At 48.5% G+C, this 13,177-nt stretch overlaps 1 protein-coding gene across 5 annotated transcripts in view; it reads left to right on the top strand.

The window, feature by feature from the left end:
• Window positions 1–13,177, top strand: part of LOC111161732 (scaffold attachment factor B) — a 34,422-nt gene that overhangs the window by 11,768 nt on the left and 9,477 nt on the right. For 2 of the 5 annotated variants that reach the window (XM_022525615.1, XM_022525614.1), the window contains exons 3-13: window positions 1,665–1,729; window positions 1,812–2,018; window positions 4,028–4,090; window positions 6,726–6,753; window positions 7,687–8,197; window positions 8,621–8,670; window positions 9,499–9,593; window positions 11,261–11,410; window positions 11,510–11,592; window positions 11,940–12,079; window positions 12,254–12,342. In XM_022525615.1, coding sequence (XP_022381323.1) covers window positions 1,665–1,729; window positions 1,812–2,018; window positions 4,028–4,090; window positions 6,726–6,753; window positions 7,687–8,197; window positions 8,621–8,670; window positions 9,499–9,593; window positions 11,261–11,410; window positions 11,510–11,592; window positions 11,940–12,079; window positions 12,254–12,342 — 1,481 coding nt within the window. Of the gene's footprint in view, window positions 1–1,664; window positions 1,730–1,811; window positions 2,023–4,027; window positions 4,091–4,659; window positions 4,693–6,725; window positions 6,754–7,686; window positions 8,198–8,620; window positions 8,671–9,498; window positions 9,594–11,260; window positions 11,411–11,509; window positions 11,593–11,939; window positions 12,080–12,253; window positions 12,343–13,177 lie in introns of all 5 variants that reach the window. The other 3 variants (XM_022525613.1, XM_022525616.1, XM_022525617.1) reach the window with 3 other exon arrangements.

Here is a 13,177-nt window from a genome sequence, read left to right as displayed (position 1 = left end):
TGCACAGCAGAGAGCCTGCTTCCCCCATGCCCCTGTCCTTGCTTGTGCTCGCTCTCTGTGTCGAATAACTAAATAAACTCTTAAAAAAAAAAGGAATATAGAAAACCGAGGTAACACATATAATAAGGAAGCTCTTATCCATGAGAGGGTTATTTATTTATTTATAAAATTTAAAATATCTCAATTATGGTATAAATGATTAGGTTTGGGTTTTTACCCCCCCCTTTTTTGCCCTGAATATTACACATTTCATAAACTTAAAAGCTTAATTCTTGAGTATAAGCAAGGTAGTGTCTATTTCCTTTACATTCCTCAAAAAACCCTTAATGCCCTTAAGAAATTGATGCTCATGTTGGGGAAAAGGTGTTGAGGGAAGTGAGTTTTTTTGTTTTGTGACTAAGTCACAAAAGAAGTTGAGCACTGCCCTTGATAAGGAGCAGTTAGTTGCTCCAGAGCACATCACCTGACCGTGCAACACTCTGCTTTGGAGACCCAGTCTCGTATGTCATACGTGGGATTTTATTCCTCATGGTGTAGAGAGTAAGTTTAATTGTAGCAAGCCTGTTCTTAGACCCAAAACTTCACTTTTCCCCTAATCTTTCAGTATTATCATGGCTAGTGATCTCCATTTTCTCTTCAGCCCTGGCATTTCTATTATCTTTTACATTTTCCTATTTCTTTTTTTATTCATCCTTATAATTTATACAAAAAAATAAAGGCAAATGGCCACATAAAAGCTATTTAGAGGAGTGTGCCCGTGCGCCTGCCCACGGTGAACTGGCATCTTCAGAACAGATTGTGAGTGTCCTAAAATAAATCTATTCACGAGAAATACTAAAAGGTTGAGTGACAGAAGTTAAGAGGAAATGATTTCCTCATTTTTCAAAGCAGTCGAGTCAAATATGTCTAAAAATTGAAATGTGAGCCAGAAAATGAGTCCAGCCTCCTGAACAAAAAAAAAAAAAAAAAAAAAAAATACTCAACCTAAGGATATATTCAGGTATAAACGTTTTCCTTTTTTGTCTAGAACATTGGCAGGGGTAAGAAATAAGAGCTGCTTTTTTTTTTTTTTTTTTAAGATTTTATTTATTTATTTGCCAGACCGAGAACACAAGTAGGCAGAGAGGAGGCAGAGAGAGAGGAGGAAGCAGGCTCCCCGCTGAGCAGAGAGCCCGACGCGGGGCTCGATCCCAGGACCCTGAGATCACGACCCGAGCCGAAGGCAGCAGCTTAACCCACTGAGCCACCCAGGCGCCCCATGAGTGGCTTTTCTTACTGTTTATTTATATTTTGTTTTGTATCCGTTTCTGTTGGAAAATATGCCCCATGTTTCTTAACTAAAAAACAAAACACTGTATGAAATACTTTTTTTTCCCCACAAGCAAAGCTACTCGACACGAAGGCCAGGCCTTCAAACAGGTCTGATCTACCTTGACCCTAAGCTCTCATTTCCAGCTCCTTAGACTCGCTCTCCCCACTTGATGAGAACAGAACCTCCCGTGCTTGGGCTGCGAGCGGGCTTACGCTTCCAGAATTACCGTTCCGAAATTGGGAAGTACTACAGGTTTTGGTGTCTGCTTCCGTGATGCTTAGGGCCTGTAAAAGTTACTGCTTCTGGAAGATACAGGTCATTGATCTGGTTCTGTAAACTGTTCTCTCTTCAGGGCGTAAACCAGAAGAAGAGGGCGTGGAGGACAACGGGCTGGAGGAGAACTCTGGGGATGGACAGGTATGTGCAGCCTTGTCAGTGAATCGGCTTGGTGGACCGACCTCTGGCAGTCACGTGACGGTTGGGGTCTGTTTTGTTGCAGGAGGATGTTGAAACTAGTTTGGAGAACTTGCAGGACATCGACATGATGGATATCAGTGTATTGGATGAGGCAGAAATCGATAACGGGAGTGTCGCCGACTGTGTCGAAGACGACGATGCGGATAACCTCCCAGAGTCCCTGTCCGAGAGCAGAGAGCTGGTCGAGGGAGAAATGAAAGAGCTTCCTGAGCAGCTTCAAGAACACGCTGTAGGTAACTCGGCAGTGTCTCTCTAGGATGCGCCGTGAATGTCGTGAGAGATGATAAGGTTTATGCTTGGAATTGAGCTCTCTCGGTGCCGGTTCCGTGCGACGGTGCTTAATCTGTTCATGCGTAGAATCCAGACCATTCTGAAAACACTTTGTTGAGAAGTGTCTTAGCTCTTGTGGTGAGTGTCCCATGCACCCCAGGGGACAGAAGCCCTGTTCTCTGCTAGTGGATCCGCTTCTGCCATGCCTTAGAATATTTTTGCATTTCCTCCTGGAAGTGATTCTGAGTATCCTGAGAATTAGCGGACTGTCATCTTTGAATGGGAAGTTTTATTTTGAGAAGTGGCTCTCATTTTGATACAAATAGGGTGTATAATTTTACTTTGGTGTAAGTTTCATTCGCTGGTGTCCTAGAAAGTACCTGAAATGCTTCGCGCAGTTATAGGAAGGGCATACCCTTCCTTATTAGCTGCTCTTGCTAACGGCTGTTTTTTTCTCCTCTGATTAGAAAATTCATACCTTTACTCATTAAAGCCTAGAAATATCCTACATGTCTGCCAGTGATGGTTAAATTATATTAATGGAAGTAGGGTAAGTTAAGAATTAAGCCCATTCAGTAGAGGTCTGACACTTGATTTGCTGTGTGACCTTGGGCAAATTACTTAATCTCTCTGGACCTCACTTGTAAAAATGATAGGTTTTGGGAGGATTGAATAGATGAACATTTATTAATAGCTTAGATCCAGAGTCCTCAGACTGGCCAGTGAGCGGTTGGAACGTACCCATACCCATTTGTGGCAGTCATCCGTGGCAGCCGATTTCCTGAACAGTAGTCACGACAGAGACCATCTGGCCCGCCAAATCTTAGAATACTCGCTGTCTGCCCCTTGATAGGAAAAGTTTGCTGACCTTGGTTTAGAACTGTGCCTGGTATATAGTGACACCATAGCGGTATTGTTGTTACTGTATGATTATATTCCTCTTTCCAGTAGTACAGTTATTACTGTTACATAACCGTGTAAATGAACTAAGGTTCATACGAACTAAACAGTCCTCAAGAAGGAAGTGAAAATAGGGCAGGGGACAGAATGTGCTGCCACTCGTGTGGACAGAGAAAGGAGAGGGGGTCTTGAATGCACGTGTGCTGCGCTCTTGTGAGCGCTCATGGTCTGAAGACAGTCGCATCAGGGCAAGGAAGGAGTGGCGCACGGGTGGTTTCCTACTCAGGTAATCGTAATAGCCATACATGTTGTTGGTAAAATATTTGCAAAATGATCCCCCTCCCTAAAATACAGCAGCCTTGGGGCTTTACAGCAAGCAGTTCAAATTATTTTGGTTCTCACAAAGTAATATTACGAACCTCCCTTATGTGTTTGGGGAACCCCCACCTTTTTGGGCAGAGCCCACCTCTTGGAATAGGAGGTCAACATACCAGCCATTTTTCCCCAACAGAGGGGCCTCCGTGGGCCCCCTGCCTTGGCAGTCCTGTGTTCCTGTCCCTGCACTCTAGGAAATTTAGGAGGCCAGTACTCAGATATGCCATCTCAGTCTGGGCCAGAGTCATCCTGGGGCAGTGGGTTCAGTAGCAGTAGCAGTAAGCATTCGGGCTTGGAGAAGTGGTGATGGCCCCAGAGATCCAAGAATCCGTTCTATAGTCTGCTTCTGGTCGTTGTTCACAGGAGAGCAGCCCCCAAACCTGGTGTTCCCGTCGACTTGGGAGAGTCGTGTGCTATCTCATTTTAATCTCTTTTCTGCTCAACTTAAACTCTGTTTTTCTTTCTTTGGTTGTACCTTAAAACCCTCAGTGGTACCATAGTGGGCTTCCCAGTCTATTTGCAGGTACTGTTTCTTTAAATTGAGGTGAAGTCCATCTCTAATGCTGTTTGGATTCCTGCGTTGTGTTTAGAATTTTGTCATAAGTGATTTTTATTGCTCTTTCTTTTCATACAGATGTACTGTTGTGTTATCTAATATTGACATTGCAAACTGTATTTTTGTTTATTTTACAGATAGAGGACAAAGAAACCTTAAACAATTTAGATACTTCATCATCTGACTTCACTATATTACAGGTAAATTGTATGTCTCAGGAATTTTAGAATCAGGTTAGCCTCCCATTTCTGCAAACGCCTTCAGACGTTGTATGGCATTCCCAAGTAAAAGTCATTGCAAGGTTTGTTTGCCCTCTTGGCATCTTCAGACACTTTGCTTTCCACTTTCCCCAGATACAACAGGCCTATCACAAAGGACTTACCATCTTGACTTCCCCTACAAGCACTGTGGCTTATCTGCAGCTGAGAGGAGGGCCTGTTTGGGGAAGTTCTTGTTGATTTGATTTCGGGGGGAAAGGCTGCCTGTCTGATCTGTACTGGGGGGCATTCTCTGCAGAGAGACTTGTAAGGGGAGATGGTGGCGGGGGTTGAGGGACACTCCCCCTCCAGGAGATACTACTAATGGGGCCCAGATGAGGATTCGGAGGGTGGGGTGGCCAGAACACTGACATCACAGCTGGGGAAGGTGAAATCTTGGGGGGGCGGGGTCTGGTTCTGCCTTTGGGAATTTGTCTCATAGAAAATGCACAGATTTCTTTTGATGACTTTATCGTCTTGACTGTATCATCTGTGTAAATATTAAATCTTAGATGAGAACAAGTGAGATGTGGACTAACTTTCAGGTAGGATTTACATAAATGTGGGTCTTGAGTTTCCTTTTTAATTTTTCTGCCAGCCTACCTAGATACATAAACCATTGGAATAAACTTAACCTGGATAGCTGTGTGATTTTCATTGGAAAATACAGTCAGCTTTTGCTGATTTTTGCTGGTTTTGCTGATTTTGTTTTGCTGATTTTGGTTCTGGGGGTATTTTGCTGTCATATTTTATTCACTTGTACTGCTTAATTAGAACCCTCTTTCAGATGCAATCTGCATTTGCTTCCGCCAGGCAGGGGCAAGGATAGTTACGGGGAAGTCAGAATCCCAGCTTCAAGGAAGCTGCAGACCTCAAGAAAACCCAGCCCACCTTTAGGGCTACTGCCTCTCTCTAGCTGCAAAGCGACACCACCCATTCTTGGCTCCGAAGGGAAAAGGGGAGCTGGGTCTTGTCACTTTCTTGAGTCTTTTTAGGTCCAAGACTCCTGTGTTAAAGTGGAAAATACATAAACCCTTACAGACACAGATAGGGATAGATTTTGTTTCTCTCTGCAGAAAGTTACAGAGAGAATTCTGCCTAATACGATCTTTGGCTTTAGTTGCGGGGTTAAATCCCAGAATGGGGTATGTTGCCTGAGAAACAAGATACACAGAATGAACGTATGAAAAAAGTGAACAGTTTCCCGGGGCTCTCAGAATGGCAGGCCAGCGCCCACGAAGGTGCAGACCACCCGCCCCCTCTCCCAGGCGTGTGTTCGTGCCTGCGGTGTGTCAGACCTGTGTGCAGAGATGAATGTCGCCATCCTCACAGGGCCCTTCCTTCCTGTGTGAAGTACAAACCAGCAGTGCTGGGGAGAGACCTGGGCTCATAGAGACTCGCGCTCAGGCAGCCATCGTGCAGAACGTGGCTCTGCTGTGTGTCCTGAGGCAGTTTGTCAGCCACTCTGTGCCAGGACGGTACTAATAGTACCAACCCATTAGGGCTGATGATTACTGTGTGTATGTAAAGGGTTTACATTTGTGCCTGGAACCTAGTCAGCGCTCATCAGTAGTGGCTGGAATTCCAGGGTAAGGTCCTCATGCAGAGGGGCTGTGGGCGCTGAGGACCGCGTAGTGAGAGAAAGTCTCTTCTGTAGTGGGGCGGCCTCTGAAGCCGTTAGGAGAAACCTTTCTGGGAGGAGATGGCCCCTGAGCTAAGTGCTGGGGGATGTGTGGGACTCAGCTGGGGATCAGGAGGGGTGTAGATGGGCCTGTCAGCAGACAGTTGATATGAGGGGCCTTTGCTGAAGGCTATAGGCCGCAGGGGAACCTTGTGCTCTCCATGGTGGCAGATAGACAGCGTAGGGACAGTAAAACCGGGTGCCGTTGGAGGCAAGGAACAGCAGTGGTCTGGATTGCCAGCCAGGGCCTCCTGGGAAGGGTTTCAGGAATGTTTAAGAATTAGAGGTGGCCCAGGGGGGATGCTGGTGGAAGAGATAAGGGAGGAGGAGTGTGTCATCCTTGAGAGTGCTCAGGTGACCAGGTGCAGATGTGGTAGGACCAGGAGAAGTGAGAACAGGGGTCGAACCGCCTGTGCTGCCTCTATTCCCTCACTCGTTCAAATTTTCAGAAGTTAAACTACATTAAGGGAAAACCATGACTGGTAAATGTCAGGCACTCTGTTACATGCTCCAAGTAGACAAAAACACTGCTCTCTTGGCTTTTAAGAGTTCAGTCTAGGGGGACAGATGGGCACGTGATACGGTCATTGCCATGGAAAGTGAGAACGTTGCCAGGAGCTGGGGAAACGAGGCAGCACGAACAGGAGCAGCCACCAGGTCCTGGGCCCCTGGAGAGCAGCCCAGGCGGAGGGGGTGGGGCGGGGCTTGGGCAGAGGCGGGCCAGGTGCACTGTGGTGTGTGGGCTCTGTCCTGAATGTGACTAGGTTCTCCACCTGTCGCGTCTGTGAGTTTCCTAGTACGTGTTTTAGAAATTCCCTTTTTAGTTACAGTTTTTGGTGTAAAGAAGCTGTAGGTTTCATTCGTCTGGCACAATCTTATTTATGTTTTTCGTTGCAGGAAATTGAAGAGCCATCCTTGGAGCCAGGTACTGTTAAATGAAAAACTTACCAGCGGGGGTTTGAACCATTCTAGCTTTCCACCTTCTCTAATTTAAATTCTTTAATTTTAAAAAGTTGCCTTACTATAGTAGACATTGTTCTGAAGGGTTACGACCCAGAACAGACCAGGATCATAGAGATTGGAAACCCAGCCGTATCACCAGATCTGTGAAGGTGGCTCGCTTCTCATGTCACAGAATGTATTGAGATGAACCGATCTCATGCCTTTTTAAACGGCACTTAAACGTATGTAGAAAGTTTGCATGATGCCTCTCGCGAGCTCATTGTTGTGCTCCCCACAAAACAGATCTTGTGATATTGGGCAGTGTCTTAACTTTGTGGTTTTTAATTCAGGCAGTGCAGGTAGCTGTAGGGAGACGCATTTTAAAACATTGAGACATAACTGGATTCCAGAAGAGGAAAGCGTTTCTTCATGAGAATTCCAAACAAATGCTATTCACTTTCTGGACTGCAAATATCTCAGAGCACCGACGGAAGAGATTCTGGTTTTCATGTTGGACTGTTCTGTTAAAAGAAATTCAAAGAAATTTGGAAATTGAGCTGTTCAGTGAATGGTGATACATTCAGTTAAGCACCTTGGACTTTGGAAGCTAAATTTGGAAGAGTCCTATGTAAACGACGACAGAATGAAGACTGTCAAGAATCAGCCAGAAGGTTTTGGGGGTTAAATCTCTGGGATGCTTTTCTCTTCCATGTAGCGTAGCGGCTTACTGTAGCAGTCGGTTGGAGCGCAGGTAGTGTAACCGGTGTAACTTTGTGTACCCGCGGGTTTTCCAATCTCTGTGTAGCTAGCGGTTCTCTTCGTGTTAGTGTGGCAGCCGTGCCAGTTCCGCATTTGTGATTGCTTTATTTCCCTGGTAATTAAACCTTGTGCCATTCTATTCCTGTTAAATCCGTAGAAAATGAGAAAATACTCGACATTTTGGGGGAAACTTGTAAATCTGAGCCAGTAAAAGAAGAAGGTTCCGAGCTGGAGCAGCCCTTGGCACAGGATACAAGTAGCGTGGGGCCAGACAGAAAGCTTGCGGAGGAAGAGGACCTTTTTGGCAGCGGCCACCCGGAGGAGGGTGACTTAGATTTGGCCAGCGAGTCAACAGCGCAAGCTCAGGCGAGCAGGGCAGACACCCTGTTAGCGGTAGTGAAAAGGGAGCCCGTGGAGCAGCCAGGCGGTGGCGCGCGGACGGACTGTGAGCCTGTAGGGCTAGAGCAGCCGGTTGAGCAGAGTAGTAAAGCCTCTGAGCGCACGGAAGCCTCTAGCGAGGAGGCCGCGGAAGCGCCCCCGGAAGCCTCAAGCCCAGACCCCAGAGATAGCAAAGAAGACGTGAAGAAGTTTGCTTTTGAAGCTTGTAATGAAGTCCCTCCGGCTCCTAAAGAGTCCTCAGCCAGTGAGGGCGCTGATCAGAAAATGAGGTTTGTTTTTTCTCAGTTTTAGACCAGACGCTATCTCCTTTCCATTGGTCATTTAATGACACACATAAGCTGTTTTTTCTGCAATTGGCCAGCCAGACTGATGCAGTCGTAGCTTACTTCTGAACCATGTTTTATTTCTCTTTGTTTATTTTAAACTGATTACATAATCTTTTTTCTTTTCTCAACCTGTCATGGTTGTTTTCTTTAATTCTTCCTAATTATCTTTAGCCCAGCAGAATTAATTAACTCCTGTGGGTCTGAAAGCTTATGGTTAGGTCAGATTTCCAATACCAGTTTGTCGGGGTATCACTTTTTCAGAACTAAATTTCGGGTAGGTATGCAACCTCAGCACGCGCTCTACGATTTTGAGTTTGTTTCGTCTCTGCTGCTTCCTTCTCGAGTGACATTATCTTTTGTCTCTAGTTCTGTCGAAGATGAGTCGGATACAAAAAGGCTTTCCAAGGAGGAGAAGGGTAGGTCACTGGGGCGACGGCGGTCCGTCTCTCGCACCACGTTTGGCCTTGGCAGCGGTGGCCTTTCCGGGTCTCCTTCACCGCGCGCCGCGCTTCTCACCCAGATTTGCCTCCGCCTCTCCTGAAGCCTTTCTCTGCTCCTCTGCTATTCAGTCTGCAGGTTCTGGGTTGTAGGCAGCAGGCCAGGTCCTCAGAGTTAAGGTACCGATCTGAAGCCGACTCTCGCTTTCGCTAGCGCACCGTGACCCCCCGAGGTCGCTGAATCTGACTGCTCCCCCCCCCATTTGCCGATGCCTTAGCCTCAGGGACACTTGCGAATGGAAAGCTTTTGTCTGGTTTCAGGATACCTTGGGGTTACCTGGCACATCAGATTTATCAACACCGTTTCTGTTTATTAAAAAATCGCTAATGGAGAACACATTTTGTCGGTTCAGAGTCCTTAGCAGCCTAGGATACAAACAAGGGATGTAGGTGGGAAGGTATTTGTGACAAGAAGGAGAAGCATCTGAGTTGGGTTCATCCCGACAGCAGCTCTATGTTCGGAAGCCGCCCCGGTGCACTGCCCTAATGCTATTGGGTGACTTCTAAGGGAGCAAACTCCTCATGGCCCTAACTGCCCCTGACTCGCTGTCACAAGTGGCGTTGCTCGCAGCCCTGGTGGGCCTTGTGCGCATTCGCAAGGGTTGTGTGAGGGCAGGGGGTGGGCCCTGCTGCCCAAGCTGGCATCTGGGAGAGGTGGGAAAGTGTCTGGTCTGGGATGACTGCAGTCTTCCAGGTTCGGGCTCCTGTGAGTCTGGTGTTTCTGACCAGGCTTTTCTTTTGAAATAGGTCGGAGCAGTTGTGGTAGAAATTTCTGGGTTAGTGGACTTTCTTCTACTACCAGAGCGACAGATTTGAAGAATCTTTTCAGCAAATACGGGAAGGTAAGACCAGGGGTCTTCTGGAGAAGAAAATGTTTTGAAGCCAGTGTAGTATGGCCTTGACATGCAGACGATTGTCGCGTCCTGGTGACTGCTCTGAACAACACGTTGCCATTCTTGAAGCTCACATTTGCTCATGGCTGTGGACGATCTGTCTGTCCATGGCTAGAGGTGAGAGTGGTGGAAGGTCCCAGAGCCCACATCAACTTAGTATTTTTTCTTCCTTTTCCCCGGCCGAAGGCCACCATTTCAGTCAGAGGATTTCCTGAATTCATTTCTGTGGTTTTGGGCCTTAAACTCAGGGAGGGCCTTGGGGGTCGTAGCAGAGGGTGGGTTGGGATGATTTCAGAACACAAGTGAGGCTGTGGAAAGGGGTTGTGAACGGGGCCTGTGGAGCCAGACGGGTGCGGAGAGCTGGAGGCCACAGTTCCGCTGCTCACAGCTGTGTGGCCGTGAGCCTGGCCCCTTCCCCGCGTGAACCTCTGTCTACATCTGGGAGTCCTCAGAGCTACTGCTTCCTCACGATGGTGTGTGTAGCCGGAGCCGAGCTGTTGGTGCCTCTGCCCCGTGACTCTCCACTCCCCTGCTCTCACCCACAGCTGGGCCAGCGCTGGCCACGTGCCCTCTGGAGTGCCCGCCTGTCCTCCCTCCCTACTCGGCCGTGAGCTGTGGCCGTGATGGGTAGAGCAGCTGCCTCCCCCTGGCCCCAAGGCCTGCTGCGGGTCCCTGTGTGTTTCACAGCACCCGTGGTGCGTCGCTTTGCTAGTCGTCCTCAATATCCTGGGCTCCTTGTCTTAGACGTAGCTTTTGGGGCAAGCCGAAGACACGGATTTTTATTCGTACTAAGGGTTCAACAGATCACAGCAGAGAAAACTAATAGTATTTACTTTGGTTATTGATGTCCAAGAACTGACGAGCAAAATTAAATATGACGTGCCTGTAGCAGTAACTAGCGAGTCCCTGAGGCTCATCCCTTTGATGATTCTTTGTGGCCCTCAGCAGGTGGGTGCTCCCAGCAGGGACCTGTCACCCGGGGCCTCCAGTGTCCTGGGTACATTGCAGGCTTCGGGTATTTGAGTCAGGGACCAGCTCTTTCAGAAATTCCCTTGGGTCTGAGTCTCCCTGTGGTCTAATACAGGAATAGGAATGGGAATATAGGCTGTGTGGGACCTCCCTGAGCCTGGGGGCCAACCCTTGGCTTGTGGGCCGTCAGGAAAACTGAGTCGCGTGTGACGATGTGCCTGTAGCGCCAGGACGCGCGTACCATTGTCTCGCGGTTGCTCCGAGTACGTATCGTCTGTCGGGCTCCATCCGCAGGCCTGTCTTCCACCTCACTGCACATGCGGTTGGTGGAATGCCAGCAGCGGCGTGCCACGCATCTCACTTCCGTGCCGCTCCTCGGCACTGCCGTCCTGGTCCCCAGGAGGAGCGGCCGGAAGGGGGGAGCAAAGCCTCCGAGGAGTTGCAGTGAGGCAATAGCATCATCTTCCCCGCTGTCAGGTGCCACTTGTCAGGCACCAGGTGACGGCCTCCCCGATGTCCGCACCCCAGGGAGGGCGCCAGGGCTTGAGGATCCGCGGAAAGCACCGTGAGCTGCGATGCCCTGCTCATTTCCAACAGGGGCTGGAGGGGGCTCCTGTTTGAGCCATGCTTGTGTGCTTTCCTTTGAGGTGGTGGGTGCCAAGGTGGTGACAAATGCCCGGAGTCCTGGAGCTCGCTGCTATGGCTTCGTTACAATGTCCACAGCAGAAGAGGCCACAGAGTGCATTAACCAGCTGCACAAGACAGAGCTCCACGGGAAGATGATCTCAGTGGAAAAGGTAAGTGGTTATTTTCTTCCAGGGATGCGACCTTTTATATACATATCAGGTAACGTGTATGTGTCTGTGGTAATACTTGGGTTTGATTCTCTTTTTCAGGCGAAAAATGAGCCTACTGGGAAGAAGACCTCTGAAAAGAGAGAGGGTGAGGGGAAAAAGGAGAAGGCCAGCACCAGCGACAGGTACTGCTCTGCTCCAAGGGAGCTGTGGCCAAGAGGGGCCTTCTCTGTAGTTCCCGGTCTGCACGTTTTCCACAGCTGGAGGGGGGCCGCGGGGCCCCTCACCCCTTCCTTTCTTAGGTTTGGAGGAAGGGTCTCACCTGTGGCGGCTGAGACGGTCCTTCCTGCAGGCCCGATGCCAGGGGAACTTGGGGAGAGCAGGGGGGACTTCCTGTTGTTCACTGTCGCTTCGTGCCGGCCCAGGCGGTCTCCTGGTCCTGCGGTGCTCGGGCCAAGGGTCCAGTTGGGGCTGCTTCGCTTCTTAAGTATGGGATGTAACACGCTTGTGTGTCCTGGGCCGTTACTTCTAGGTCTGCGAACCTTAAGAGGGAAGATAAAGCCGATCGGAAGGAGGACGTTAAGAAGAGCGAAGACGGAGGCGGGGAAAAGAGTAAAGACCAAGACGATCAGAAACCTGGCCCATCAGAGCGATCTCGCACTACGAAATCAGGTGCTGTCACCGGAGATGCCACCTGTGTTTTTTCTCTTCCTGGTTGGTGTGGTTCATGGTTCGCTGTATTCAGTCAGCAGCACAGACTGGATTTCTTTGCCATAGAGTTGAGTACTTTTTGCTAGTCTGAGTGTTTCCTGTTTCTTACGTCACACAACTCCTTTCCTCCTGTAGGAAGTAGAGGAACGGAGCGGACCGTGGTGATGGATAAATCGAAAGGCGTGCCTGTTATTAGTGTCAAAACATCAGGATCCAAAGAGAGGGTGAGTATTAATTTTCTAACTAGGGCATAGTATTTTCTCATATCGCATTTCTTTCATCTATGTTTCTTATATAGTTCAGGCAATTCTTAAATTCATTTAAGAGAAAGGTGGTATACCTTTTCAAATTGTAGACAGCTTGATATTCTAAAAAACAAAGAGTTTAAAAAGCTTTCGTTTATAAATACTTAACTCTTTCCTGATGAGAGTTTTTTTTTTTATTTTTTATTTTATTTCCCTAAAGCTAATTTTAAAATTCAGATGTGGTGGAGAAGGTTCCACAGTAGGTCAAGGGTTAGAGCACTGGTCTTACAAAATTCAAATATGGGACTGGTTGGTTCCCGCCATCCCCGCCTCGAATCAGCCCATGTCTGGCTGTTTCCATTGCCTCCCCTGAAAGTTTCAGCAGCTCTCCATCGTGCATTCCTAAACTCACATACAACCCAGCCAGCCTTTCCTGCCTTTCTGAGTCCGGTCTCCATTTTGGTTCTGTCCCACACTCTTTGTCCTTGCACATGCTCCACAGAACACAATTCACAGAGGACCCATCTCGGGTTCTTACCACTTCACTCCTCCTGCTCTTAGGGTCTTGAGCAGCTGTTGTCCATAAATGCAATTTTTGATAGATTCGGGTCCGGGGGTCCCCAAGGCCACCCACATGCAGTGATTCGCTGTAAGGACCGCTGGGCTTACCCTGTGGTGGCACGCCCAATGAAGATTGACTCCAGTGGTGCAGTAAGGACACGCAGCCAGGTCGTGGGAAATAGACTCAGGCAGAGTGTGCGGGAGACCCTTGCAGGCTCCCTGGAGCTCTCCTCTGCCCGTGAGCTCACGCAGC

Source organism: Enhydra lutris, unplaced genomic scaffold (assembly GCF_002288905.1).
Source record: "Enhydra lutris kenyoni isolate GAN:26980312 unplaced genomic scaffold, ASM228890v2 scaffoldscaffold86, whole genome shotgun sequence".
NCBI lineage: Eukaryota > Metazoa > Chordata > Mammalia > Carnivora > Mustelidae > Enhydra > Enhydra lutris.
Note: the sequence above shows the minus strand (reverse complement) of the source record. Positions and strands in the feature narration are given on the sequence as shown.